The sequence below is a fragment of the Prinia subflava genome, chromosome 10, assembly GCF_021018805.1.
Source record: "Prinia subflava isolate CZ2003 ecotype Zambia chromosome 10, Cam_Psub_1.2, whole genome shotgun sequence".
Lineage (NCBI taxonomy): Eukaryota > Metazoa > Chordata > Aves > Passeriformes > Cisticolidae > Prinia > Prinia subflava.
This window is the reverse complement of record NC_086256.1, coordinates 15,438,590-15,463,342: the sequence shown is the minus strand read 5'-3', so window position 1 is coordinate 15,463,342 and position 24,753 is coordinate 15,438,590. Positions and strand designations below refer to the sequence as shown.

General features: G+C 41.3%; 1 protein-coding gene across 2 annotated transcripts; it reads left to right on the top strand.

Annotated features, from left to right (window-relative positions):
- The first annotated feature begins 3,224 nt into the window (after nt 1–3,224).
- On the top strand, nt 3,225–23,036 carry GTF2B (general transcription factor IIB). 2 transcript variants are annotated; one of them, XM_063407468.1, is made up of 7 exons: nt 3,225–3,377; nt 5,768–5,874; nt 14,777–14,910; nt 20,443–20,589; nt 20,726–20,855; nt 21,434–21,715; nt 22,540–23,036. In XM_063407468.1, the coding sequence occupies exons 1-7, from the start codon at nt 3,361–3,363 to the stop codon at nt 22,671–22,673; spliced, it is 951 nt and encodes a 316-aa protein (XP_063263538.1). In that variant the 5' UTR covers nt 3,225–3,360; the 3' UTR covers nt 22,674–23,036. The 2 variants fall into 2 exon arrangements, with proteins under 2 accessions (XP_063263538.1, XP_063263539.1); XM_063407469.1 differs by lacking the exon at nt 3,225–3,377 and adding an exon at nt 4,234–4,258.
- The last annotated feature ends 1,717 nt before the right edge of the window (nt 23,037–24,753 follow it).

The window sequence follows — 24,753 nt, the reverse complement described above, 5'->3', positions numbered from 1 at the left end:
GTGACATAATTATTTATGTCATTCTTTTTCTTTCCATGTTAGAACATTGGCAATGTCACACCAAACTTACTTCAAACTCTTTAGATCCAGGGGGCCATGGAGGTGGGCCTAATGCTGTTCTGTGGAGCTCAGCTAGCTTAGTTTCAAGCACAATAAATAAAGGACTTGTTTCAAAAAAAGTCAATATGGAGAATTCCTTTCTAGCTGCCTCCTTTTTCACTTCTTTCTGCTATCTTTTGATCTGTGGATGAGTTTCCCACTAGCAGAAGCAATCCAGGTAGGTGACTTTTTAAGGCTGTGTGCTTTGTCCTCCATGATCTTTCTATGTTTTCCTCATGGGCTGTCCTGGTTACAGATGGGATAGAGTTAATTTTATTCTCAGTACCTGGTACAGTGCTGTGTTTTGGATTCACTGTGGGAATAATGTTGATAACACACTGATGTTTTGGTTGTTGCTAAGTTGCATTTATCCTAAATCAAGGACTTTCTTGTGTCTCCCGCTCTGTCAGTGAGAAGGAGCAAAAAATTAAAAAAAGCTGTGAGGGAAAATAGCTGGGCAAGCGACCTGAACTGGCCAAAGGGATATTCACACCCTTGAATGTCGTGCCCAGTACATCAGCTGGGGATCAGCAGGAAGGGGGACACAACTGGGCTTCAAGAATGGGGTCTGCCATCAGCCAGTGGGTGATAAGCAACTCTATTGTGCGTTACTTTTATTTTGTTTTAATCCTTTCTGTTATCATTAATTATTTACTATTGCAGTTCCTTTTAACTTTGTTTCAACTATTAAACTGTTTTCATATCAACCTACATGTTTTACTTTTGATTCTTCTCCCCATTCCACCAGTCTGGAGTGCTGGATGAGTGAGCAGCCAGGGGGTGCTTGTTGCCAGCCGGGTTTAAACAGTGCCACAACTCTTATGGTGCAAAGCCTGAACAAATTCAGTAACTTGTTTTCCAATGTTTTACTCATTCTGTGATCGCCTAGCTGCACTCTTAACTAATTCCATTAGATTGTGACCATGGCCAGGACCTAAAAAAAGGTATAGAACCTGGACTGGGAGAAGAGCTGCTAGATTTTTTCATTAATACTTAGTCTTGGGCTTTTGAGAGTCCAGTAATTGGGACTTACATAGTCTTTGTAGCTGTCCTGCACAGCAATTCATCAAATCTCACCAGAAGATGGTTGGCTCTTATTTTGAAAGTGGTGTGTAGTCTTTGTGTAGAAATATCAATTCAGCAATTAGATTTACTTAGATGAAATTTCAGAATTAATTTAATTTGAAAATTCCTACATTAAATTCCAGGATAAACTACTTTTTTAGACACTAAGTTTCTGTGAAACCTACACTCTATTTTAAAAGGAGTTTAGAATCTGTTTATTCAAGTTGCACTGGGGATCTGTGGTGTTGCAGGAACTAAGAGATTGCAACAGGCTACTGAACTGCATGATAAATCAACAAACCATTACAAAGGCCCTTTAGACATACAAATAAGAACCAGTGATTTGTTTTCATTAATGTACTGTTCACTGTGTTTGCAAAGGAATCTGAATATCCCTTTGCATTATTGTTGAAACGTTGCTGGTAATATTAGCAATGTAAGAATTGCAGTTTAATTACACACTTTGATTACTGACCATAACCAGTATGAGAAACTTGGTGTGAAATTTTAAGAAACTCCAGATTGACCAATGAAGCAAGTTTTAAAATAGGATTATTGTTTGACTACAGTGATGGGAAAGAACAGCTAGGGACAGCAAGGTAAACTTTGTGTATTATTAAAATGGTCTGTTGACAGAGAGTGTTAATAGTGATACTTCCATCTGCCACGTCAGCTTTTTGTCTGCTGCTTGAAATACTGCTGCAGACAAGGAATAAATTCATGATATATCATCTATTGTATTTTTGCAACATTTCTGAAAATTCCTGTCCTGTGGTGAAAATGAAATTCTTTCAATTCTAAATTAATGAGAATAGGTTAGGAGGATTGACAGTGATTGCCAACAGAACATCTTTGTTCTAGAACAGAATGCAGGAGAAACCAAGATAAACCTGGAAAGCTTGAAGGGACTCATGGTGATGAGGCACATCTGTTGTAGTCATTGCTCCATAGATATTTCAGAGGTTATGGAGAAACTTAGTATCGTGCTGTATTCACACCAGCAGTGATTTGTTTTTCATTACTCTTTCATCTTTTGGGTTTACTGAGCATTTCTGAAAAAGATCATTGCAAGTGGAAAAAAAAGTTTTAAATTTATATCTCAGCATCTCTATTTTCTAATAGTTCAGCTTTCTTATATTCCAAAAGGTTTCTAATTTTTTTTATCATAAGGATTTGCTATCAAGTTTAAATTTGCCTATGTTCAACCAGCAAACAGTACTGCAGTTGGTAGTGAAGTGTTTGGAGGTTGTGTGATTAGTTTGACTCAATTTTAGCAAGTGTTAGAGAACTTTTCAACCACATGGAATTTCTTCCTTTGAGGTAGTAAATTGAAAAATATTGTTGTTGTATAGTGGAGACATGGGCTTAACTGGGGTGAAAAGTCCTGTGTGTCTGATTAAGAAATAGATGGAAAATTTGTAACTGTTGAGAGACTTCAACAGTGATCACTTTGAAGCACTGAAATAATGCCACTTTCCAAAGTTTGTAGGCCCTCCTGTCCTGTTCATCCTTCACTTTCAGTGAGGGTAGGCTCATTCTGAAGGAATATATTTCTTTTTATAGCTGTTTTATAGCTTGGGCTTGAAAACCAGTTGTTGCTGCTCATTCCACAGACTAATTTTGCATACAGATAAAAGTCTTGAATAGGGAAAGCCTCCTCCCGGGCAGCCCGAGCGCTGACACGGCCTGTCCGCCGAGGGTCCCCTCCGGCCGCACAGCCGCGGCTCCCGCCGCAGGAGCGCCAGGTGCTTCTCGTCATCCCCTCCGCCCAGCGCCAAACCGCAACAGCTGCAGCAGGCCATGGCACGAACGAGGAACTAAACTGCTTTTCCGGGAATTGTTCTCTGCTTAGTTTCAGAGCTAAGAGCGTGTCGCGCCCCATGTACTTCTGTGCAAACTTGGGGCAGCTTTGCTCACGCTTGTCTCCTGTGGGAATCCCCGGAACTGCTGGAGTGCGCACGGTGGGCTTTGTGCAGCGGGTCTGTTGGCTGCTGCCCGGGCCGAGGGGAAGGTTCCAGCCCGCGTCCCGCAGAGCCGTGACCCCGCACCGGCAGCAGCGAGGGGCGGCCCCGCCCGTGTGCCCGCCCCTTCGCGGCCTCCGTAGGCGCGCTGGGCGGCCCCGCCCGCCGCTCTCGCGATTTAACGGCACGGGCCGCCCGGCCGCGCAGTCTCCGGCATTGCTGTAGCGCCGCCGAGATGGCGTCCACCAGCCGGTACGGGGGCCGGGGCTCGGGGGGCCCGAGGGAGGAGCGGGAGCGGCTCCGGCATCGCTGCCGTCCGCGCACACACAGAAGATGGCCGCGTCGCCCCCGCTGCCGCCTGGGGACTGACCGGCGGCCATCGCCGCCCTTGCCCGGGCCCGGTGCCGCCGCTGTAGCGCGGCTGTCGCGGTGCCCGGCGCACCGGCCCCTCTCCGGTGTCCGGTCTGTCGGGGCCGTTCCTGGGCGGCGGGCGGCCGGGCCTCAGGGCGGCCGTGCCTGTTCGTGCGGGCCGGGCCGGGCGGCCTCCGGCTGAGGGGCCTCTAAGGGGCTGAGCTCGCCGCCTTTGCGTCTTGGTGTCGCTTTTGCTGGGCAGCGCTCCGAGGAGACGCCGAGGTTTTTGGAGGCTTTGTGACCCGAGTGCTGGGCCCCTCCTCAGCGACGGCTCGGTGTGAACGGCGACCCGGCCCGGTTCGTCCCCGAGCGCGGCTCTGGCCGGGCCGGGCCGTGCCCTGCGGGCCCGAGGTGATGGCGAGCTCGTCCCGCCGTGTCCCTCGGCCGGGCAGCGCCGCCGCGGCCCCCGTGGCCCTCCCGGCAGCACCGCCTGGAGCCGAGTGCGGCTCCCTGGCCTGGCTCCACCTTATCGGGCCTGGAAACTGCTTTGGGGCTCCCACCCTAAATCCGTGCCGGCACCGCTCGGTGACCAGACGGGTTTGAGGCTCTGGATTGTTTTCTCCTGAAGACGCACTGAGTTTTCCTTTCTAGTCAGAAAGGCCCACGGAGCAGACTGGAGTGACTCTGTAGCTCCTGCCAAACCTGTCCTGGAATCGAGGAAGTGCTTCCGAGTAGTCTTGCTGCAACTCGGGAGTTATTAGCTGAGATGCGCCTTTACACAGGTGCCGTGCATTTTCATTTGCTGTAGGTGGCTTAGAAAATTGAACCCATTGCAAGGAGTGCAGTATATTTGTGTAGATAAGCCGAATTAAATTGGGATGGGAAGACAAATGTTTGCAATGTTCATGAAGGTAAAGTCTGAAACAAAACACTGTTGGTATTCTTTGAGGTGTCTGGATTTTTTTTTCCTTTTGCTTGGTGTGTCACTGCCTTTTGTGTAATGCCAAATGTCAGACGATTGTGAACGCTTTGTCAACAGCGTTGTCATATGAAACTTCTGTCTGGGAATGGAAGGAAAGTAGTTTTAAGAGCTTTAATGTAGTGTTTTGAACATAACTTACATCTGAAGATCTTGTGTTGCTTTCTGGAGGTTTTAATATTAATAGTTATGTTGATTTGCAGTTTTGGTTTCAAGTTGCAGGCACTTTTGTGAACAGTGGATTAAAATGTTTGGGTTGTTTGTGTTCCTGACTCATCAGAAATATCTAAAAAGAAAACTAAGATGAGAAGTGTAGGTAAGGCTGAAATAGTGACAGAAATAATAGTGGAAAATGGGGTAACTCGGAGTCATTCTGTTTGGAATTTTTTTACAATTGAAAGGATTACAAATTGTTTTCTGATTTAATCAGGTGGAGGTTAGTAGTCATGATAAATTTTTTGGGATCAGCTTCTCTACTCTTGTGCTTTTCAGCTTGAGCAAAATGGCTTTGTGGAATATGTGGACCCCAGCTGTAAACGCTTTTACTCCAATTTTGAAATAATTTGTTTTAGCAGAATTTCTTAACAGTTGTTAATATGAACGATTTACTTTTGAAATATTTGGTTAGAAACAACTGGTTGTTACTTTAGTCAGTAACTAAAAGCTATTGTATTAAATAATGCTAATGTTTTATGGGAAGTTGCAATTCTTGAAGATCCATGGGTATAAAAGAGATCCCTGTAATCAGAACTTCATGCCTTATGAACTGATTATTTTTTGTTAAGATGTCACTATTAATTGCCTAATTTAAAATTGAATTTGTTCTTCAAATACTTTAAAATAAACCAGTGTTTGACTTGGGAATTTTCTGAACAGCCCTGTTGTATCTGCACTATTTCCTGAGTTAAGAACCTGGTAAATAATACTGTTCCGAGTAGGAGGAGTGAAAATGCTCATTTGGAATTAAGAAATCACCACTAACTTCTTGGGAAACTTCCTTTAGCAGTAGTTTGTGAGTTACACAGAATTTAGTGAAGTTATGTGGGTTTTTGATGTTTTGATTTGAAGTGATTTTCGTACAAGAAACATTACAAGAAAATTGGAATCTAGGGTGATCTGAAGTCTTGATTGTCAAAGGTATTGTTACAGTATTTAAATAAAAAGTGCAGCTCAGGTAATCAAGTTAATATTCTATGATTTAAATCATTAAATACTGTTTTATTGAAGTGTTCATATCAGCAAGGAACTCTTTTGCTTTTGAGATGCAGCCTGCTTGTTTAATAGTAATGAATACTTTTCATTTGTTTCTTAGTTTGGATGTGCTTCCGAGGGTGACTTGCCCAAATCATCCAGATTCCATTTTGGTGGAGGATTACAGAGCCGGTGATATGATTTGTTCTGAGTGTGGACTAGTAGTAGGTAAGTAGTTATTCATATTTTCTATAAGTTACCATGTGACCTAAATGGTGTGTGTAGGTTTGTGCTCTCTTGGTGCCCAGGTATGGGTGGTAGATTTGATGGAGTGTTTTGTTTGTTTTGGGGGTTTTTTTCTGTGTGGGGCTTAGGTTTTTTTGGGATGGTCTATTTACTGAAAGCTTACTCTTTTGAATAGCCTGTTTTCTGGTAACTTCTTGCTCTATGGAAAGAATCAAACTCTCTTTAAAGAGTGAAAATTTAAAATGTGCTGTAGTATGAATTAGAGTATCATGCTGTCCAGTGTTCTGTCTTTAATCATAACTCTTCTTTCATTCAGGAAAGTACAAGAGATGTTATAAAAGCTCTCTGTGAAGTAATTTGCTTACAGTAGGAAAAAAACCAGCACAAATCCAAACTCCAACCAACTTCAGTTTCCTGGTAGCTAGAGGTTATCTTCTGCCCTGAAAGATTTATCTTTAATGGTTGCCAGCATATGTGTTTGTTAATCACTTCTCCCAAGGCTTTTAAGACTATCCTAAGTTTTCCCCCTGCATTTTTGCGCAGCTCTTTCACTTAGTTTGTGTAGCAGCAAATTCTGCAGACTAAACTGTATTTTTAAGTATAATGGAATATTTAAAATGAAAGGCTGTTTAAGCATTGTCTTTGAGTGGGAAAGAGGAGATTGTCATAGAACTTGCTATATATACATTTTCATGTATCTTTTCTAGGATGCGCATCTTACATGCACCTTACTGTCTTTATTCCTTTTATCATGGCAAACCTGCCATGCTTGTATTATGATAATCCTTCCAACTTCATTGATTTCTGTTAAATTTTAGGCCATTATGTGAAAAAAACCCTCCTTGAGCATGCACATTTGAGTGATTCATTCAGTGATGCTAAATATTTCAAATTGCTTATATCCCTCTTTCCTAGACTGTGGTGGTTTTGTTTTGCCTTGCTGAATTTAAATCTTTTCATAAAAAGCTGAAAGTTAAGGAATTTGTGGTGAAGGTCGTACTGATTTAGCCAAGCAACTAAAATATATCTTTTTATGCAAAAGCAAACTTCTACATAAATTGTTAAAGTAAATGTTAAAATATTTAAGTTTGAGTACCACTTTCCTATAAAACTATGAAAACATTTAAAACCTCTAAAGGCAGGGTTATAACTTTTTTGTTAAAAAAAAGGACTGGTTTAAATTGCATAAATTCTGATAAAGGTTAATGAATCAGAATAAATTTGCTGCTTAAAAATTCAAATAGCCATAGCAGTATTTCTAAATGCAACTTTTCTGTATTTGTTGCAGATTCCATGAGACGTGTTCCCCTTATGAGAGTAATGGTTTCATTTCCCGTTTTTACATAGAAAAGTTTTGTTTCAGGGCTTGCAAGCATCATGATCACATGTGAGCAGAGCCCACTGAAAATATATTTTGGGATGGACTAAAAGTTACTGAGGTCTCTCAGTGAAGGGGATAATTTTTAACAGTTAACCCCCCATGCAAAAATCAATATACTGTGTAGCCAAAGAAGTGCTACAGGTTTGTTTAAAAACATTGATTTTTAGTGTGTGCAGAGCACTGCTGATGTAAATGGTAAATGCTGAGTTTGTGTTCTTACTTTACTCTGTAAAGTACATACTGGTGTGACTTCACTGATTTTTTTTTTTTTTTTTTTGGTCTGTGCAGTTTAGCTGTAGACAGAGCTGATAGTCTTTGACTTAACTAAGAGTATTTGCATTTGATGTTTTTCTTGCTATGGTAAAACACTGAAATTGCTTATTCATGGAAAGAGCATAATAATATTATATGTACAACTGTGTTGTAGGATAAAATAGCTGGTGCGTAGATAGTTTTCAGGTTTGTAATCAATTTTCTGGGAATAGGAGGTTAAATGAGTATTATAAATGATCTTGCATGTATAAGGTCTGCAGTTGAAAGGGTAAAGCAGTAGAAAATTTTTGGAGGAGCAGGAGTCCGGGACAAGGAGGAGGTGGTCTCTTTATCAAGGGAATTCCATATTTTAGGCAGAGCTAAAATGAGTATGTTGCAAGTAGTACTTTCTAAAGGCATTTTTGATAAAGATTTTTTTATCAGACTTGTTTTTTTACTTATAGATTTTATTCTTAGTCTCAATAAGATGTAAATTTAAGTTAAATCTGTTATGCTGGGTTTTTTTGCACAATAGTTTCCACATGTTCTAAATAAACTGGTGTTTTGCTAGGCAGTATTAAAATAATTTAATCTTGTCATTATGACTGAATGTTGAGTGTATTAGTGTTTCAAAATACTACTTCATTCTATTAAAACCTCTCATCTGCCTTTTCATTATTACATTTTTTGATTAGTTTGTGTTCTGTCTTTTCATGGTAATTATTTCCAACTTGTTAACTTTTCCTTCTGCTAGTTGCTTTTTGCTTGAAAGGCACTTGGAGACCTAAATTACAATTATCCATGGAATTTTGGTATTAGGCTGATTGACATGCATTTGAGACTTTAGAGCTCTGTCCAGCTTTATGTGCTGTGACAAGAATTGTGTTTTATTATCCCTGCTTTTCTGCAGTCATTCTATGTGCTACATAAAGGGTTTGTGGGCTGGTGGGAGAGTTCATGGACAGAGCTCTTAGGGCTTAGTTCTGTGTTCATTTAAAGTGTTCACCGTATCTCATTCTCCAGACAGAGTTAGAGGGGGAAAAGCATGTTGTTCAAGAACACAGGGTTAGTAAATCCTCTTTCTTGACAGGCAGTATTTTGCTTACTACCTTACAGGCAGTAAAAAAGGCTGGGGATCAGCTGATCTGCCAGAAGGGACTGAAGAAAGCCAGTGAAAGTAGAAAACAAAGCACTGAATTTTCTTGATGTAGCAAGGTAGTGATGTGACTTTCAGAGGAGGATAAGAACAAGTCTGGTGGTGTGTACTACTGTGTAATATTTCAGGTGCTAGGAGTATCTCAGGTTAGGAATACCTTTCTAAGACATTCCTTAAAGTTCTATATAGATAGCTTCATTAAATGGTGTCTTCGTGTGCAGGAGTTAAGCAGTGAGGAATTTATTTTCAGTGTGTAGTAAGTGATTTTCTGTAATTGGTTAGCTCTGTGTGCTTCAGTAGGTGTGGCTGAGAGGAGCAGTGCTCTGTGTGGATCTGTTTTGGACAGCCTTCAATAGGCCAGTTTGTTATTTGGATGTCTGTTATTAGCTGCAAGATGGCTTGCTTCTGTATAGCTGTTTGGTTTTTTTTCTGAAAACCAAAGAAACATTTTTTTTCAGGTGTTTGTAGTATCCAGTAAGTGGGGAAGGTGCTTAAGTACTTCTGCCTTGGATCCAGTAGAGGGCAGTTACATCCATTGGGAAAAAGCTTTGAATATTTGGGTGTATGTTCAGGTTTACTCCTTTCTGCAAGTATCATCAGTCTTTAAAAATAAAATATGAATTCTTAATTCAAAATATTGCTTAAAAAAGTAGGTAAAAATCTTTAGATATGGATGTTTACATGCTTGGTATCCAAGCTACAAAATAGTGTCTGACGAAAGTTGGTCCTTGCAAAAAGGCTCTTTGCATTCAGAAGAAAGGTAATTATAAAGGATACTGACGCTTGAAGATGTTCTGAATAGTTGACTCTTGCATGAACATTCATGGACAATTTACAATATGAAGAAAATAACCTTTCCTTTCTCAGCCAGCATTTCAAATAGTCTGTTTTAATCCCAACCCTTTTCAGCTTTGAAGGCAAAGGGTGATGCCTCTGGGTGTTTGGCAATAATGCTTGTAAGAGTGGAAGCAGATGTTAGATGTTAAAAGTTGGCATCTTTTGTCAGGCTTTGTAATAAGCACTGCTCTTAGCATGAAATTTCCTGGAGGGTGGAGGAGGCTTTCTGGTTAGTGGGTTTTTGGCTGGCGACCTAAGGTTAGTCACTAATGCTTCCATTAGGTGAAGGACAAGATTTTTCTAAAAGAAACAGTTTGAATCTTCCTATTTAGGGTGTGGTTCTTCATTTGCTTCCTTACCCGGCTGACAAGGTGATTAGGCAAATAAGGGCTACAAACAGCCTGGACTCCTCTGATGGAAAAAGTGTCTCAAATTTTGTGATGTAGGGTAGATCAGGCACAGCATTTTTAATTGAGGGTCTGTAGTTTGGAGCATCCTTCACAAGTATTTGAGCAGTTCATCTTTTAAAGGCCTCAAGTCCTGGGGAGGTGTAACTTCAGCTGACCAGACTTATCCGCCTGATCATTTAACATTTCTACTCTCATTTGCTTCCTCCAAAATGATTATGCAAGCTGATGGCTTAGGAAGCCTGTAAGTCCTTTTAGATTTGTCATCATTTTGATATGCAGGAGCTGCTAAGCCTTTGTTCTTGTAGCAGTCGTTTGCCTGTGGTGCTGTGCTGTCTGTTTCAATCCATAGTTGCCTTTTGGTACTGCTGTGATGCTGGTGATGTCTGGCAACTAGTTAAAATCATCTGTGGCTTTTTTGTTTGATTGCTTGTGGGGTTTTTGTTTTGTTTAGCTTCTGAAAGCCTGCTTTGGTTATTTTAACTGTCTTGTGAATAGACTGGTGTTGCTGGTTGTGATGATAAGTTTGTGGTGGTGACCATTCATTGAAGGCAAGATAACTTTTACAAAAAATACTAATGTCTTACTAAAGGCTGGAAATTTTGTAGAAAAAATGGTGGCTGTAAAATTATGTGTTAATTTCTTTTTTCCCCTCCCCATGAGTTTATTCTTTGGTAACATTTAATACATCTGGTCCTTAATACAAATTCTAAAGCTGGAAAGTGGAAAAAAAGTCATGTGCTACCGTATGTGGCAGTATGTAAGAGAATAAACAGAATATAAAGTAGGTATGTGAAGTGCTGTGTCTGGCTCTGGGCTTCTCCATACCAGGAAGAGAGAGACTTGCTGGAGCAGGTCCAGCAGAAGGTTGCAGAAGTGATTTAGGGGTTAGGAGAGGCTGAGAGCTGAAGCTTAATCTGAGTTTGTTCAGCCTGGCTCTGTGCAGTTTCATGTTTTTGTGATTCTCCCCAACTTGTAGGCTGCTCCTTAGTTTTTTCACTGTAGTTTGTCACAGCACTTCATTACTCTGCTTAATAAGGAGCTGACTGAAACTTAAATGTAATCCTATATATATACATATATTTAAATTTGGCATTGTAAAATACTTTTAATTAAAAGTATAATATATGTGCTCACTAGATGGCAGCAGATTCCTTAACTAACTGTGAGGATGAAACATTCTATACTAACAGTAGGTATTTTGGGATTTCAGAGTGCAAATGAACTTTTAATGCTGTATTTATGTTAAAATTAAAACATTAGGTAATAACATACAGAACTTAATGCAATGTACAGCTAACATTACAGCTCCCCTGAAAAGAATCTAAAAATGTGCTTTCTCAGAATTGTTTCGAGGCTGGATATGGAAGATGACATTGCTCATGAATGTCATCATATTTCTTGTTTTGGTTAGAAATGTTCAGTTTTAAGCTATTGTGTCGACTTGTAACAGATAATACAACATGCAGAAGGAGAAGAAAACTCATATGTTTTATGAGTTACTGCAAGTGGAGTGCAACATAAAAATAGCTGGTATTATTTCTCTGCAAATATGTAGCTGAAAACTCAGGACTTGTTGATCAAAAAATTTTTCTGAGAAATCACTTTATTTTTAGGGGAGTAGTAAACATACAATAATTTTTGTGTAGATCTTTCAGGCTATGTTTTAAAAACTGCTCAAAATTCTGTTTTAGTTTTTGAGTCTGACTTGAGTTTGCTCTTGCATTTTTGTAGCACATGCTCTTTGCATGTGTCAGTTGTGGGGTAAAGTAACCTTGGCCTGAGGCTTTCCCTTCTGAGTAGCACTTCTGCATTTGACTAAATGAGCTTTTCAGACGATGAGTAACCTGAATCAGGGGAACTGGCAGGGCATGTTTGCACTGCAGCCTGTGTGTTAGTCTGGTAGACTGTGTGTTTAAGAGAAACACTGGAAGAATAGTTTATGAAAAGAAATGGAGCGGTGGAGAGGAATTCTTTTGTTCAGGAAGATGCTTTGGGGTATCAGCCTGGAGATGCGTTTCACAAGGATTTGGTCCTGTAAACTGTTGTATTTGTGTGTACTTCAGAGGAGGGAGCTGAGGAGATGAACTCATCTGTTAGAGGAAAATCAAGTAAAGGAGTATCTTATGGAACTGTATCTAGTGAAGCCCTTTTGTTCAAAAGGACTGCATCAAAAGGAAGTAGCCAAGGAGTATGTGGCCACTCCCATCCTTATTGCAGTTTTATTGGGTTGCCCAAACCAGTGTAATAATGTGAGAAAGCAGAGACAACTGTGTAGTGACCTTATTGGGAGCTTTTTTTACTCTCATGTTTGACTGTCGGACCCATATTCCAGCTTGTTTCGGAAAGCCAGTCAGTAGACTGTGACCTAGCAAATTCACTTTAGAACTTCAAATCTTAACTTAGGACCAGTTTTCAAGGCTTTCTTACACTGCTTTTTGTAAGACTAAGTTTTGTTTTTCAAAGTTTTGCTTTGACCACTTAGGAGGGGCTTGATTACATCTGTATTAATATCCCAGTTCTAAAGTGGGTTTTATGTATTGAAGAACTAAAGATAATAAATGCCACATTTTGTTTCTTGTTTTTGTTTCTTGTTGAATGGGATAATCCAGCTTGTAGCTGAATACATTTTCCATCTATGGAAACCTGTGGGCTTATTTGTTCTATTTTCATTAATACTTTTAGCCTGTGTTACACTTTGATGGAAGCCTCTTGAAAGATGGAATGTGCTTCCTAGGACTTCTGTATATTTTTAATGACACTGACAGTATACAGAAAAACTTCTTTTCTACAGTAGCAGATTTCTTGGCAAAATGAAGATATTTGCCTACTGAATCTTAATTACACAAATGCTTTATATTCAGTGGTTTGTTCTACTTAATCTTTTCTCATTCTGTAATGGTAGTCTCAGTCTTCTGTTTGTGATGTGTTTGTCAAAGCAGGCAGTGATATAGAACTTTTTTGTTAGAGCAGGAATGGTTCATAACTCAAAAGAGGCAGATCCTTGAGTGAGTCATTTAGGTCATTCCCACTTGTGTGGAAAAATATTACATCATTGCTCTGTACTCAGTGTTCTATTTATACCATGCCAGAATTTTAAGTACATTTTGCTTTTTTTAGATGCTGTAAACAGTATTGGGGGTTTGTCTAAAAGTAAAGTTACTCCTAGGCCATAGAAGGAGCATTACTGAATCAAATATTTACAGAGAGTCCAGGAGTCAGAGGAGCACACAGTCTGAAAATTTAAGCTTGCCAAGGGTGTGGGGGTTGACCTTTGTAGCAGAAATAGTAAAAGGCAGCACAGATCCATTCTATTTGTAAGCCTGTAGCTTTTCATGGTTGGTTTTTTTTCCTTCTCCCTCTTGGTTTTTATTAGAGCAGTAAATAAAGATGGAGCCATAGTTATGAGCAGGTCTGACATACTGATGAGACCACCTTGAACCTAAAGTTATTATTCTTTGTTGTAGCAATTTCTTTTGGTTCATTCACAGCTTTCAATTTCAGGCATTCTTCTTGCATAATTTTATGTTAAAAATGGAATTTTTCTGTCAGAATAGATTCCCCTTGTCTCCCTCAGGGAATTCTGCAGTTGCATCATTCTGTTGACACCTTCTGTGTTTTCTGCAGCTTTGGATCTTGTATTGCCATTGTTTACAAAGAGCTTTTTTCTGCCTGTGTTTTCATTGGTTAAATCGGCCTCTGATTTCATTCTGAGACTTCCATACTGGAAATTATGCAGTCCATGCTACTTTTTTTTGCAGACACTTCTCTCACAACAAATTCAAACATTAATAAAGGTGGTGAATTTTTCCTCGGGTTTAGCTAAGAAGGGTACCAATTATTCTGAAGTTTCTTCTGGATTCCTGCACAGAGCTATATCCTGCTTTACTGCAGAACACTAAGAAAAGTGTTCATTTTGTGTTCTTCTGTACAGGTGTTCTTAAAAATTCTGTAGTATTGCTCTGGAGGCAGCGCCTTTGAGATGCAGCTTTTATCAGATCTGTGAATACAGTGAACTGTGCTGGATTTGGGTCTGGGGTTTGTGTTTTCTTTTGTTTTTCTTTTCCCCCACCAAGTTTCTATGAAGTTTCTATTGTTGTGTTTACTGTAGGGCTTTTGCCTGCATCAGAATGTTGGTGAGAATTATTTCTCAAACTGATAAGTTGCTCTAGGAAAGGTCTAGGTGAATGTGAGATTAAGACAGGACTGCAAGAAAAGTTGTTTCATTTAGAAAATGTGGTGCTTTTCCTGTTTATTCTGGGTCTGTACTGAAAATCTTCCAATTATAAAACTGTCTTCAAGAACAAAAATTGAACTGCAAAATGTCATTATGGTGGGTTAGAACGTACAGAATGGAGAGTACAAAGGACCTGGAAATGATGCAAGAGACGTCATTTACAATAGCTTAATGGGATTGTGCGTGGTAGATAATTCATATGTGCACTGTGAACACATGGCAAATGTCACAGAGCTTGTTAAGTTACAACAACTGACTCACTGAGAACAATCCACAGGCAGTCCTGACTTCAGCTTGAAATCAAGATCCTGATTCCTTCTGTGTATTGGAAGTGCCATGATGTCCTTCATGGATAACTGTGATCCATGAAGGTGACACTTGCTGTGTTCTGGATGCATTTCTGCAGTTATTTGTCTTGTGTGCAGCTCTAGTTGCATTTTCCCCATTGCTTTAACTTGTAGATCTGAACGTTCTGGTTCATTGTCCTGCTGGTTACTGTTGTTTGGGAATGCCAGCAGCTGCCTCTTCACAGCGCAGCGCTCAGGTGCCTGGCTTGGTGTTCCCTGCAGTATTTTAGAGCCCTGTGTCACTGCAGTGTTGCTTTGTGTCCTCAGGTGACCGGGTCATAGACGTGGGGTCGGAGTGGAGAACGTTCAGCAATGACAAAGCAACCAAAGACCCGTCCCGAGTTGGGGATACCCAGAACCCTTTGCTGAGCGACGGTGACTTGAGTACAATGATTGGCAAGGTAACACTGCAATACTGAATTTTACTGAGTGTTTTTGTGTCAAGCCAGATTCTACATCCATAGAGAAACTATACAACAGATGTATTTTTGAAGGGATTTTCACCTGACCTGAACTCTACATGTTTGAACAGTGTATAAAATGTGACCCTTTCCTGGGGACAGAAGGAAAGGCCCAACCTTTGCAAAAAAAACCCAAAAGGTTTGCAGACCTGTGGGGTTACTTGCCACCCTTTGATATGTTGCTATAAATAATAAAGCTGATGTTGCAATTTTAAAAGAGGTATACTTTACCTTAGCAAGTGTATTTGAGGTGGTTCTGAAATATTGAGATCTGAATAGCTAGTGCTGCCAATTTTTTGGTAGTAAAATCTGTATCAGATTCATATTGGAGACCTGGAGAACTCGTGTTGTACATATTCTTCCCATTAATGTTAAAGCACTAAACGTAGAATTCTTTCATGGTGTGGGTGTCCCAAAGGAAAGTATTCAATCTGTACTTGGGTTGAAATCTCATGGTGCAGTCATATCCTGCTGTTTGTCCTGAGAGCAAGTAGGACTAGTCACATAATTGTATTCCCTTTTATGAAGTAGTGACCCAGGTAAGTTTTAATTGTTGTACTTTCTTCTTTTTTTTTTTTTACTGTACGATTCAAATAAATTTTTGTGGATTTCCTGAATGTTCTGTGAAAAGGGGTGCAGTTGCTGATTAAAAACATTTTGCTGCTTTATGTGTTTTCTCAGAAGTTTTTGTTGCAGTGATGTTGCTAGGATGAAGTGCTTAAACGTGTGTATAGGGCAGTGTGCAGCGTAGTTTTCATCCAAGAATTCTTCAAAGGGAGGAAGTCGACAAGTGAATACTGATGGGCAGCTAATTTTCACCATTAGTGAAAAAGAAACTTGAGGAATTGTCCAAGTAGATGGTTGTGTTTTGGATAACTCCAAGCCTATCACATTTTAGGATTTTAGGTGGCTTTTGGAGTACATTCAGTCAGTCCAGCTGTGGATACTTTATTTCCACAGGGAGGGAGGAATTGTAGAAGAGGAACGTTATTTTCCATGGGAAATTGGGAGTCCCTTTGACAAACCAGGATGTTTTCTGCATAAGAGTTCCTGTGTTTGTCTTGCTAGTAAGCAGGAGCTCTGGGATGTCAGTTCATTGATGTGAGCTCTGTATCAGGGGCTACTGTTTTTTTTAAGTATTTGGAAGGAAGTGAATGGCTTTTATCAGAAGATGCTGAAGAAATCTCCTGTCGGTGCAGAAATGGCATGAATTTTGCAGCAAAATTAACTCAAGGAGGTAGTACATTTTTCAAGCACTTACGTGAAGTACCTGCTGGTGGTAGGCTGGGATGTGGATTGACCTAGATAGACACAATGATTGAACAAGGGAGAAATCAGTGTAGTCTTGAAGAGGGTAAGTAGTACCTGACAGAGTACAGAACAGCCTTTGTGAATTCCAGAGAACGAGGCAAGGTAAGATTATTATTTTCCCAGTTAACAGCAGTTCATAGAATGGCCCGGAGTGGACCCTGTATTTGTGTACTAGAGATGGCTTTAAGCTTTGATATGGGACAGGTTCAGGGCTGTGTCCTTCTGCTTGAGGTAGGACTGCAGGTAATAAAGTCTTTTCATCTGACCTGCTCCACCCTCCCAAAAACATCCCGACCAGAAGAACCCCTAAACCACAACCCGTGTTGTGGGAAATCCAAAAGAGAAGGACAGTGATTCTCATGGCACATCATGTTAGATGTGTTGTAAACTCTTGGCAGCATAGGTAGAAATGGAGTCTCAGCCAGTTCCAGCAGTATTGCTTTGTAACAGTAGAGGAAGAGGCTCAGTTCTGCTTCTCGGAGTGGTTTCTCTCCTTCCTCTGGGAAGGCAGGAGGTGCTGCTGTGGGCCCCTTCCTGCGGGGGTGTGTGGTCTGTGTGTGTTAGCAGCAGAGGCTGCACTGCCTGTGCAAAGGGATTAATTCCTAATTGGTTTTAATGCTTAAGGAACCCATCTGTCTGAGGCAGCAGCAGCCTGCATTGGAACAAAGATTAATTTGCCTGTGAAGAGGAGGGTGAGCAGCATAGTTGGCAGTGGTGGAAGTGGTTTGAATTCCACAGGCAGGTCTTCAGGATACTGGCACAGAACTGTAACTCTGAAATTAGATACTGTGTGCTGCAGTTGATCTGATTACAGTGCAGATCAATTGGAGGCATGGTGAAGTGTCACTTTAATTGTGACTTGATTGCCAGAATTTTATAGTTATTTCTAAAATTCTAACATAAAATGAAAGAAAAATAACTGAATAAGCAGCTTTCAGTTTTGCTTTGATATGGGTAACTTTTTTCTATCAGTCAAAAAGCAAACTGTAAGTTTTGTTTCCCATCTTGTGGAATATGTCTTTTGTCACCTTTGCTAGTTGATTGATTCCTTTTTTGTAGCAACTGCAACTCCAAGAGAATTTATATTGGTTGAACAAAGATCTAATGCAATCTCTTGACACAGAATTCCTATCCTTTGATCAGATATCTCTGAAAGGAAACTGGCTGTTGTTAAACTGCATGGCCTGAGTTTGGAAGTGCTATATTGATAAGCAGGGAGAAGGTATCAGGGGCTGATGATTGAAAAAGGAGACAGGATCCATCAGACTGATTCATATGAGCTATTGTACTGGCCAAGAAGACTGTGCTGGATCTAGGGACATGCCTTGGTGCTGTGGTTAACCACAAATCAGTGATGTGGGTGATACTGGTCATTCTTATACTCTCTTCTACTGTGGGGAAATACTGGGGTACAAAGCTGTTGAATGCCAGCACTGTAGACAAGACCTCCTCTGAGCCCCTTCAGAGATTGTCACTGTTTACTTGACTGCATTTTTTCACTTTAGCTACCTTGAAGGCTCTTTCCAGGATTGTATCCATGAGGTTTCTTTTCTGTTTGAAAGCCAAACAGGTAGAACTCTTGACTCAAAGGCCACAACAGTAAACCATATAATTCACAAAGTCAATTTTCATGAGAGTTAAAACTGTGTGGCTTCTGTCTTTCTCCATTAAGGGAAAGGGACTTCCTAACATGGTTGTCAAGGGCAGAAATCAACAAAGCATTGTCCCTCAAATCTCCAGAAGGGCAGTAAATCGTGCATTTAAATAACAAATGCAGGGAGAATTTCTGTGGTTTATGTAAGCAATTGAGGTGGAAGAGTGTTTTGCACCCCTTCTATAGTTGTGAGTCGTATATTGGGCATGGCTTTTGAAGAGGGCTCACATCAGCAGGGTAAATTCTTGTCTATTTTATCTCCATAGTACCTAATAGAGGTGGGTTTTTATTTTTTGGTTCTCTTTAACCAGTGGACCAGGGAAAGTCCCTGTGCTGAAGGGGAATCGTTGCTGGCTCCAGGACATAGCAATATTTCCTGGTAGAACAGCCTCTCATATGAAGTCTGACTAGACAAGGATGTGGGGGCTTGCTGTTGTTTGGCATTTACAAGAGTTTGAGCTCATGCAGTTCCTGTATGCATTTATGCACAGCCCTGGTCTATGATAAACACAAATGTAACACACTGCAGGGAACAGGGTATGACTGATGGCCAGCAAGGAGCCTTTTGACCTGAGACTCCTGTATACTTTGGGCCAAGGGAAGTTCTTGAATGTAGTTTTTGAATAGAAGGCCTGGTATTGCTCTTTGTAGCCTGAAGCTGCTGTGCTTTATTATTGCTTTTTGTTTACCTTTTCATCTTACTGGGAACCTTTGAATAGTTGGAGGTGGTCATCCAGCCAAGGAGGTAGGATTGTCTTTGGAGCAGCCCTCTGCTGTGTTGGTGTCAGGATCATGTCTGGGTGCCTTTCTTTTTACTAAAGGATGTTTGAGGTAGTAGGGAAAAACCAGGAATGGTTCTGGAATCTGCTGTAGAGACCTGTTGAAGGAGCTAGGGAGACTTGCGAGGAGGGTTCTGTGCCAAGTTCTCTGTTGGCACAGTGAATCGAGGTGTGTGAGCACCGCTGATGGTGTCTCAGCAGGGAGGGGTCCACTGGGGCTGCTGAAGTGGGGGTCATTGAGGCCTTGGGAAGGGGAACAGAGTAAGGGAATGGTCAAGAGCAAGGGTTACCACTGTCAGTCAGAATGTGTATTAAATGCAGAAGTGCACCTCAGAGACTATGGAGTTAGAGCCTGTGTTAAAATAGAAGGGCAATTCCTGGAGAACATGAGTTGGGAATGAAGAAACTGGGCAGCTCAGAAAAAAAGGTGATGCCAGGGCATGTTCTGTCCTTTGTTCACTGTGTCTTTACCCCACTTTGTACAGCCTGGACATCTCAGTCCATTGCTGGGTATTTGAGAACTCTGTGCAAGTGCTTTGCGGGGTTATGGGTCAGTCACAGATCAAGGCCTGCTGTATTTGTTTACTGGTTTTGGCAAAGTGACAGTGCAGTAGTTGCTGTCTGCAGTGGCTTGTTTAAATGACCAAATCTCTCTGTAGTGAAAGTTGGATGCCCCATCTCAGGTAAGTTGTTTGAAGATACCAGCAAGGAATAAACACTTGCAGATTCAGGAAATCCAGGTTTCTACACATGATGGAATTGTGAAAAAGTGGTTTCCGCTTGAAAGAACTTGGGGCCCCTTGCATACTGTGACAGCAAACACATATAGACGATGTAAATTACAGACATTGCTCTTCTGAACTTACAGGACATGTTGTCATCAGCTGTCACTAATCTGACATGACATTATTTGGTTAAGACTTGTTTTGGACTCCTGGCAAATTAAAAACCTTAAGTATTTTAGACCCTCTTAGTTGGGCAAATTTACATATTTAATTAATGCATATTGCATACTTTTAAATATTATATATTATCAGTTGTAAGGTACAAACAAAATTGTACTTTGGAGCTTGTTTTGAAGTTGCTGGGTTGGGTTTGAGGCTCTTACTTCTCCAAAGACCTCAGCTTTTCTTTTAAGAGGCCTATGATTTTCCCACAAAGTCAAAATAGGTGGATATTTCCATTTTCTGATTAAGGCTTGCAGCCTCTAACAGGCACAGTATGAAGTTGGGTTTGACTGGCTCATTGGTTTGTGTGTTCTCTTTGCCCATGCCTTCACCAGGATAGTTATGGTAACAACTGGCCTCCAGCTGACCATAAAATTGTTTTTCCGACTCTCCTGTCTGCCACAATGCAGTCCAAAGGACATGCAAGGGTTGCATAAAATACCATCCTAGACCTCAGCACTGGTGGCAGGAGTATTGAGATGCACACATTGGCTATATGTCATCTCTTTCTGACTCCCTAACTATTGTTACATGAGGGAAGAAAAAGCCCCATGTGATCTGTGGTCTTTGGGAAGCAATTCAGCATTTGAGACTGGCACAAAGTGTAGAACCTGTTGTGTGGAACAGTGCTGGATTGAATGAGAGTTACTTTCAGTGATGTTTATTTGCACAACTGTTGGAACTGATATCTTGAATTAAAATGTATAAAGCTGGAAGATGTTTACTCTTAAGTGAGCAGGAAGTTGCTTGTATTATTGGTGATGCAAATTTTTCTTTTCAGGGCACAGGTGCAGCAAGTTTTGATGAATTTGGGAATTCAAAGTACCAGAATCGCAGAACTATGAGCAGCTCTGATCGCGCGATGATGAATGCCTTTAAAGAAATTACGAACATGGCAGACAGAATCAACCTCCCTAGAAATATAGTTGTAAGTTCATGTCTCCCTTCCTTAAATTGTTCAGGCATTGACTTAGTTAGCATAATATAATGAGCACATGAATTTTTGATATTGCTGCTAATTAAATGGCCTAGAGTTAATTAAATTTCATCTTCTTGCATTGAAGGATCGAACAAATAATTTATTCAAGCAAGTGTATGAGCAAAAGAGCCTGAAGGGGAGAAGTAATGATGCTATTGCTTCAGCTTGTCTCTACATAGCCTGTAGGCAAGAGGGCGTTCCAAGAACATTCAAAGGTAAGTTTTCAGTGATACAGATTCAGTTTTGCTATCAAGGAAAGGTTTAGTTTTTGTCACTGTAGGAGGTTGGTTTTCATATTCCTGGACTTTGTCAAATTGGTTGTTCTCAGCTGTAGCTCACCTTTGAGGGGAGGGTAGAAGGGTCTGTGGGAATTTATTATATTTGTGGAGTAGGCTCGTGGGGCATGGGGGCTTTAGCATTTAAAAGTTATTTTGAGTATTGGTGGAACTTAAAAGGCATTTCTTTGATCAGAGGATGGTGGAGAGTGTTGTAACTCAAACTGAATTTGAACCAGCAGTTCTGTAGTAAGATTGTGCAACTTTTCCCTAACAGAGATGCAGCTCTCTAGCATTGAGTACCAGATTTCCCTTACTAAGTGAGCTGTATTAATTAACACCTTATGATAAATGTGCACAGAGTTAAATTTCACAAATGGTCAGAGCTTATTTAGTGATGGTGGCCTTCAGGACATTGGCCTTCTTTGTGGGTCTTAATATATTGAGAATCAAGTTTGATTGTTTTGGGGGTAGCAAATGCTGTGAATCCTAAGATTTAATTTGTGCTCTTTTTTCAGAAATATGTGCAGTGTCCAGGATTTCGAAGAAAGAAATAGGCCGGTGTTTCAAGCTGATTTTGAAAGCTCTGGAAACCAGTGTTGATTTGATTACAACTGGAGACTTCATGTCACGATTCTGTTCTAATCTGGGTCTTCCCAAACAAGTACAAATGGCAGCAACACACATTGCCCGTAAAGCTGTGGAGTTAGATTTGGTTCCTGGGAGAAGCCCTATCTCTGTAGCAGCTGCAGCTATTTACATGGCATCACAGGCTTCTTCAGAGAAAAGGACACAAAAAGGTAAAACTGGACTTTTGGTCTTCTTTTGTTTGTTTTTAGTTTGCCATGTCTTTCTCCTTGAAGGAAAGTTCAGTGTTACTGTAAAACTTGGATGAGGTCTGTGCAGTGGTAAGCCTGATTCTAACTGCATACAGCAGGGACCAAACCAGAACCTCCTAGTCCCCAAAATGAACATGGAGTAATTAGCTACACTCGTGTAAACTGAGTTCATTTTCTTCTGGTGTTAGGAGTTGGATTCTTGAATGCAATGCACAGTGCATTCAGATGAGCATAATTTAAGTTCACCTATGCTAATATTTTTGTGTGTCCATTTTGCTGCTCTAAAATTCTCCAAACACAGACTTGTGGGCAGTTGCAGGGAGCACTTGGGCTTTGGGCTACTTTGAATCTTTAATGATTTCTGCAGCCAGGGAATCACCTGCATTATTGGTCCTTGACTTACCGTGAGCCTGTGGTAAAGATGGAAAGTGTGGGACAGCAAGGCTTGTTGTGGATCAGCTGGGGCAGATTCCCTGCTGGTAGGGTGGCTGGTCATATGTAGAGTTCGCAGTAGACGTTTCTAATCACTTTTACACTCTTAGCCCTCTGCCAGTTTGAAATTTGTTATTCCATGGTTTATAGTTAAGTTGAACTGCGGTACATAAGAAGGCAGACTTACATATCCAAAATATTAGTCACCACAGTTAAAACTATTTCTACCAGGCTTGTGGGAGAGTTGCAAGTGAAGCAAATATCCAGTGCCTTTTGATAAGTTAATGCTTGCTGGTTTGTTGAATACAAATGGCAAAAGTAAAAACTAATCACATCTCTGCTTTTTGTTGTAGAAATTGGTGATATTGCCGGTGTGGCTGATGTTACGATTAGACAGTCGTACAGGCTGATCTATCCTCGAGCTCCAGATCTTTTCCCAGCAGACTTCAAGTTTGATACCCCAGTAGACAAACTACCACAGCTGTGAGATGGCAGAGGGTTAATTTCTGTTAACCCCCCCAAAAAACCCCAACAAAAACAAACTCTTTATTTTTGCCTATAATAAAGGATGTACAAAGTGTTAATATTGGGTCTTCGTGTTGTGGAACTGGAGGATGTGGAGATGGAGCATAACTGCTGGAAGGCAGCACACATTCCAAGGGGTAAACAAGCTCATTGTGTGGCATTTTGTATGTATATATTAGTGGAAGTAAATATTTAATAACTGTTGCAACAAATTTAATTTGGTATCGTTGTACTTATTTAGATTTCTTTTGTAGGGATCTAGTAAGATGTATTTTGGAGAACTTAAGATATTGTGTAATTCCAAATAAACTGTTTTCCAAAAACACCATCTTGTGGATATGACTGCAATGTGACATGCATGTTGTACATGCTGAGAACTGGAATGCAGTCCATGGAATGGTGGAGTGACCTTCATGCTTGTGGGTTTGGTCACAAGGCTGCTGAAATGCTCTCTTTGTGGACAATTTCTGATCTCTAGAGTGCTCTAGTAGTTGTACGGATTTGACATACTGACAAAGCAGCTGCTGAGAAGCATGAGGACTCACTTTAGTTGAATTCCTGGTAACTTCCTGATGCCTAGTACTGTACAAAGACAAGTAAGTGTTTCTAGTATAAGTTTCTGTTAAATTTCTGACCTGCCAGCCCACCCTGCAGTCTGCCTGGCGTGTGGTTATGTTCTAAGTGAGCACTTGTTTGAACTGATATGCCAGGTGCTGAGTGAAGGCTGGGAGTTGTTCAGCTCTGCCCAGACTAAGAGCTTTGAACACTAGTTGCCTCTTGACAGTGTCCCTTTGTGTACAAAGCAACAAATGTGCTGAACTGGGAGTCTTGTGGTTCCTGAGATTTTGTGTCACAGGTGCAAATTCAGTTTAACCACACAGATGAATAACTGAGAGGTCAGCTTGCTGCACATCTGGTCCTAAGCCAGCCAGAGGGAAGGCTGTGTCCAGTGCTAATAGCACTAATTGCCAGTAGCCCTCGCTCTTTGAGCTTGCTAGTTGAGCTGTAAGCCTCTTCTGCCCGTAGATCCTGGTATGTGGAAACTGAATTTTTTTTTCTGTAAACAAGTAACAAAGGTTGTACAATCCTGTTACATCACAGGAGCTGTTGGTCGTAGCCATGCAAGATTCTGGTGCAGATGTTAGAAGGGGTACACTCAGTAGTTGGGAGGGCATGTATTCATTCTCTGATGTACTGCCTTCAACTTTGTAGTAACATTTTCTATTTGGGCATTCCTGGTCTTGGTCTGAACTATTGCACCTGCATCCTCTGTGGGTGAAGGTGGGATGCTTTGAATGGGCTGGGCCTGACCTTCAGTGCACTGTTACAGCTTGGGAATACAAAGGTGGAAATTGCTTTTGCTGTGAATGCTGCTTTTCAGCATAGATCTGTGGGTTAAATCTACTCCATGAAGGTTAAAAGTGACTGAAATATACATTGCCCATAATGCTCATACTTAAATCCTTTCAGGCATTAGGCATGAGCACTTGACAGGTGCTGAGTGTGTATTTGCAGTTGACATTGTTGCATACAGCAGAGAGTGCCTGGACAGGAATTTAAATCCATCTGTGCAAAGCTCTGAGGCGCAGCAGATGGAGGCAGGGGCGTGTGGTCCTGCTTGACCCTGCAGTTCCTGCATAGCCCGGGGTGTGGAGATGGCAGCAACTGTGCAGCACTAAGAGGGAGAAGTAGGACTCTGCTTCAAGGGCCTGGTGTATTCTGAAGGCCACTTACTACTGGCTGTAGTGTGTTAGTCAATGTGAAGCGTAACATGAGAAAACAGGGCCTAGCTCTGGACTCATTTTTGGGCGGCTGTGCCCCCGGTGGCAGCCCCTGCCCCGCCCGTGTCAGCCGGGGCGGGGCCCGGGGGCAGCGGCCGCCCTCACGCTGGGGCGGGCCCTGCTCAGCGGGGCTGGGCTGAGGGGGGCGGCTCTCCGAGAAGGCAGCGCCACCAAGGGCTGCGTTCTCCTCTAAGGGCGAGGGCAGAGCATCTTCAAGCGTTAACTCAGCGGCAGTTTTGATCCCTGGAACTGCAGCCAGCC

Bases quoted from the DNA above. Each gene is read 5' to 3' on its own strand.
- GTF2B (XM_063407468.1), top strand. The intron at 14,911-20,442 runs GTAACACTGCAA...TTTTCTTTTCAG, and splicing joins TGAGTACAATGATTGGCAAG to GGCACAGGTGCAGCAAGTTT. The intron at 21,716-22,539 runs GTAAAACTGGAC...TTTTTGTTGTAG, and splicing joins AGAGAAAAGGACACAAAAAG to AAATTGGTGATATTGCCGGT.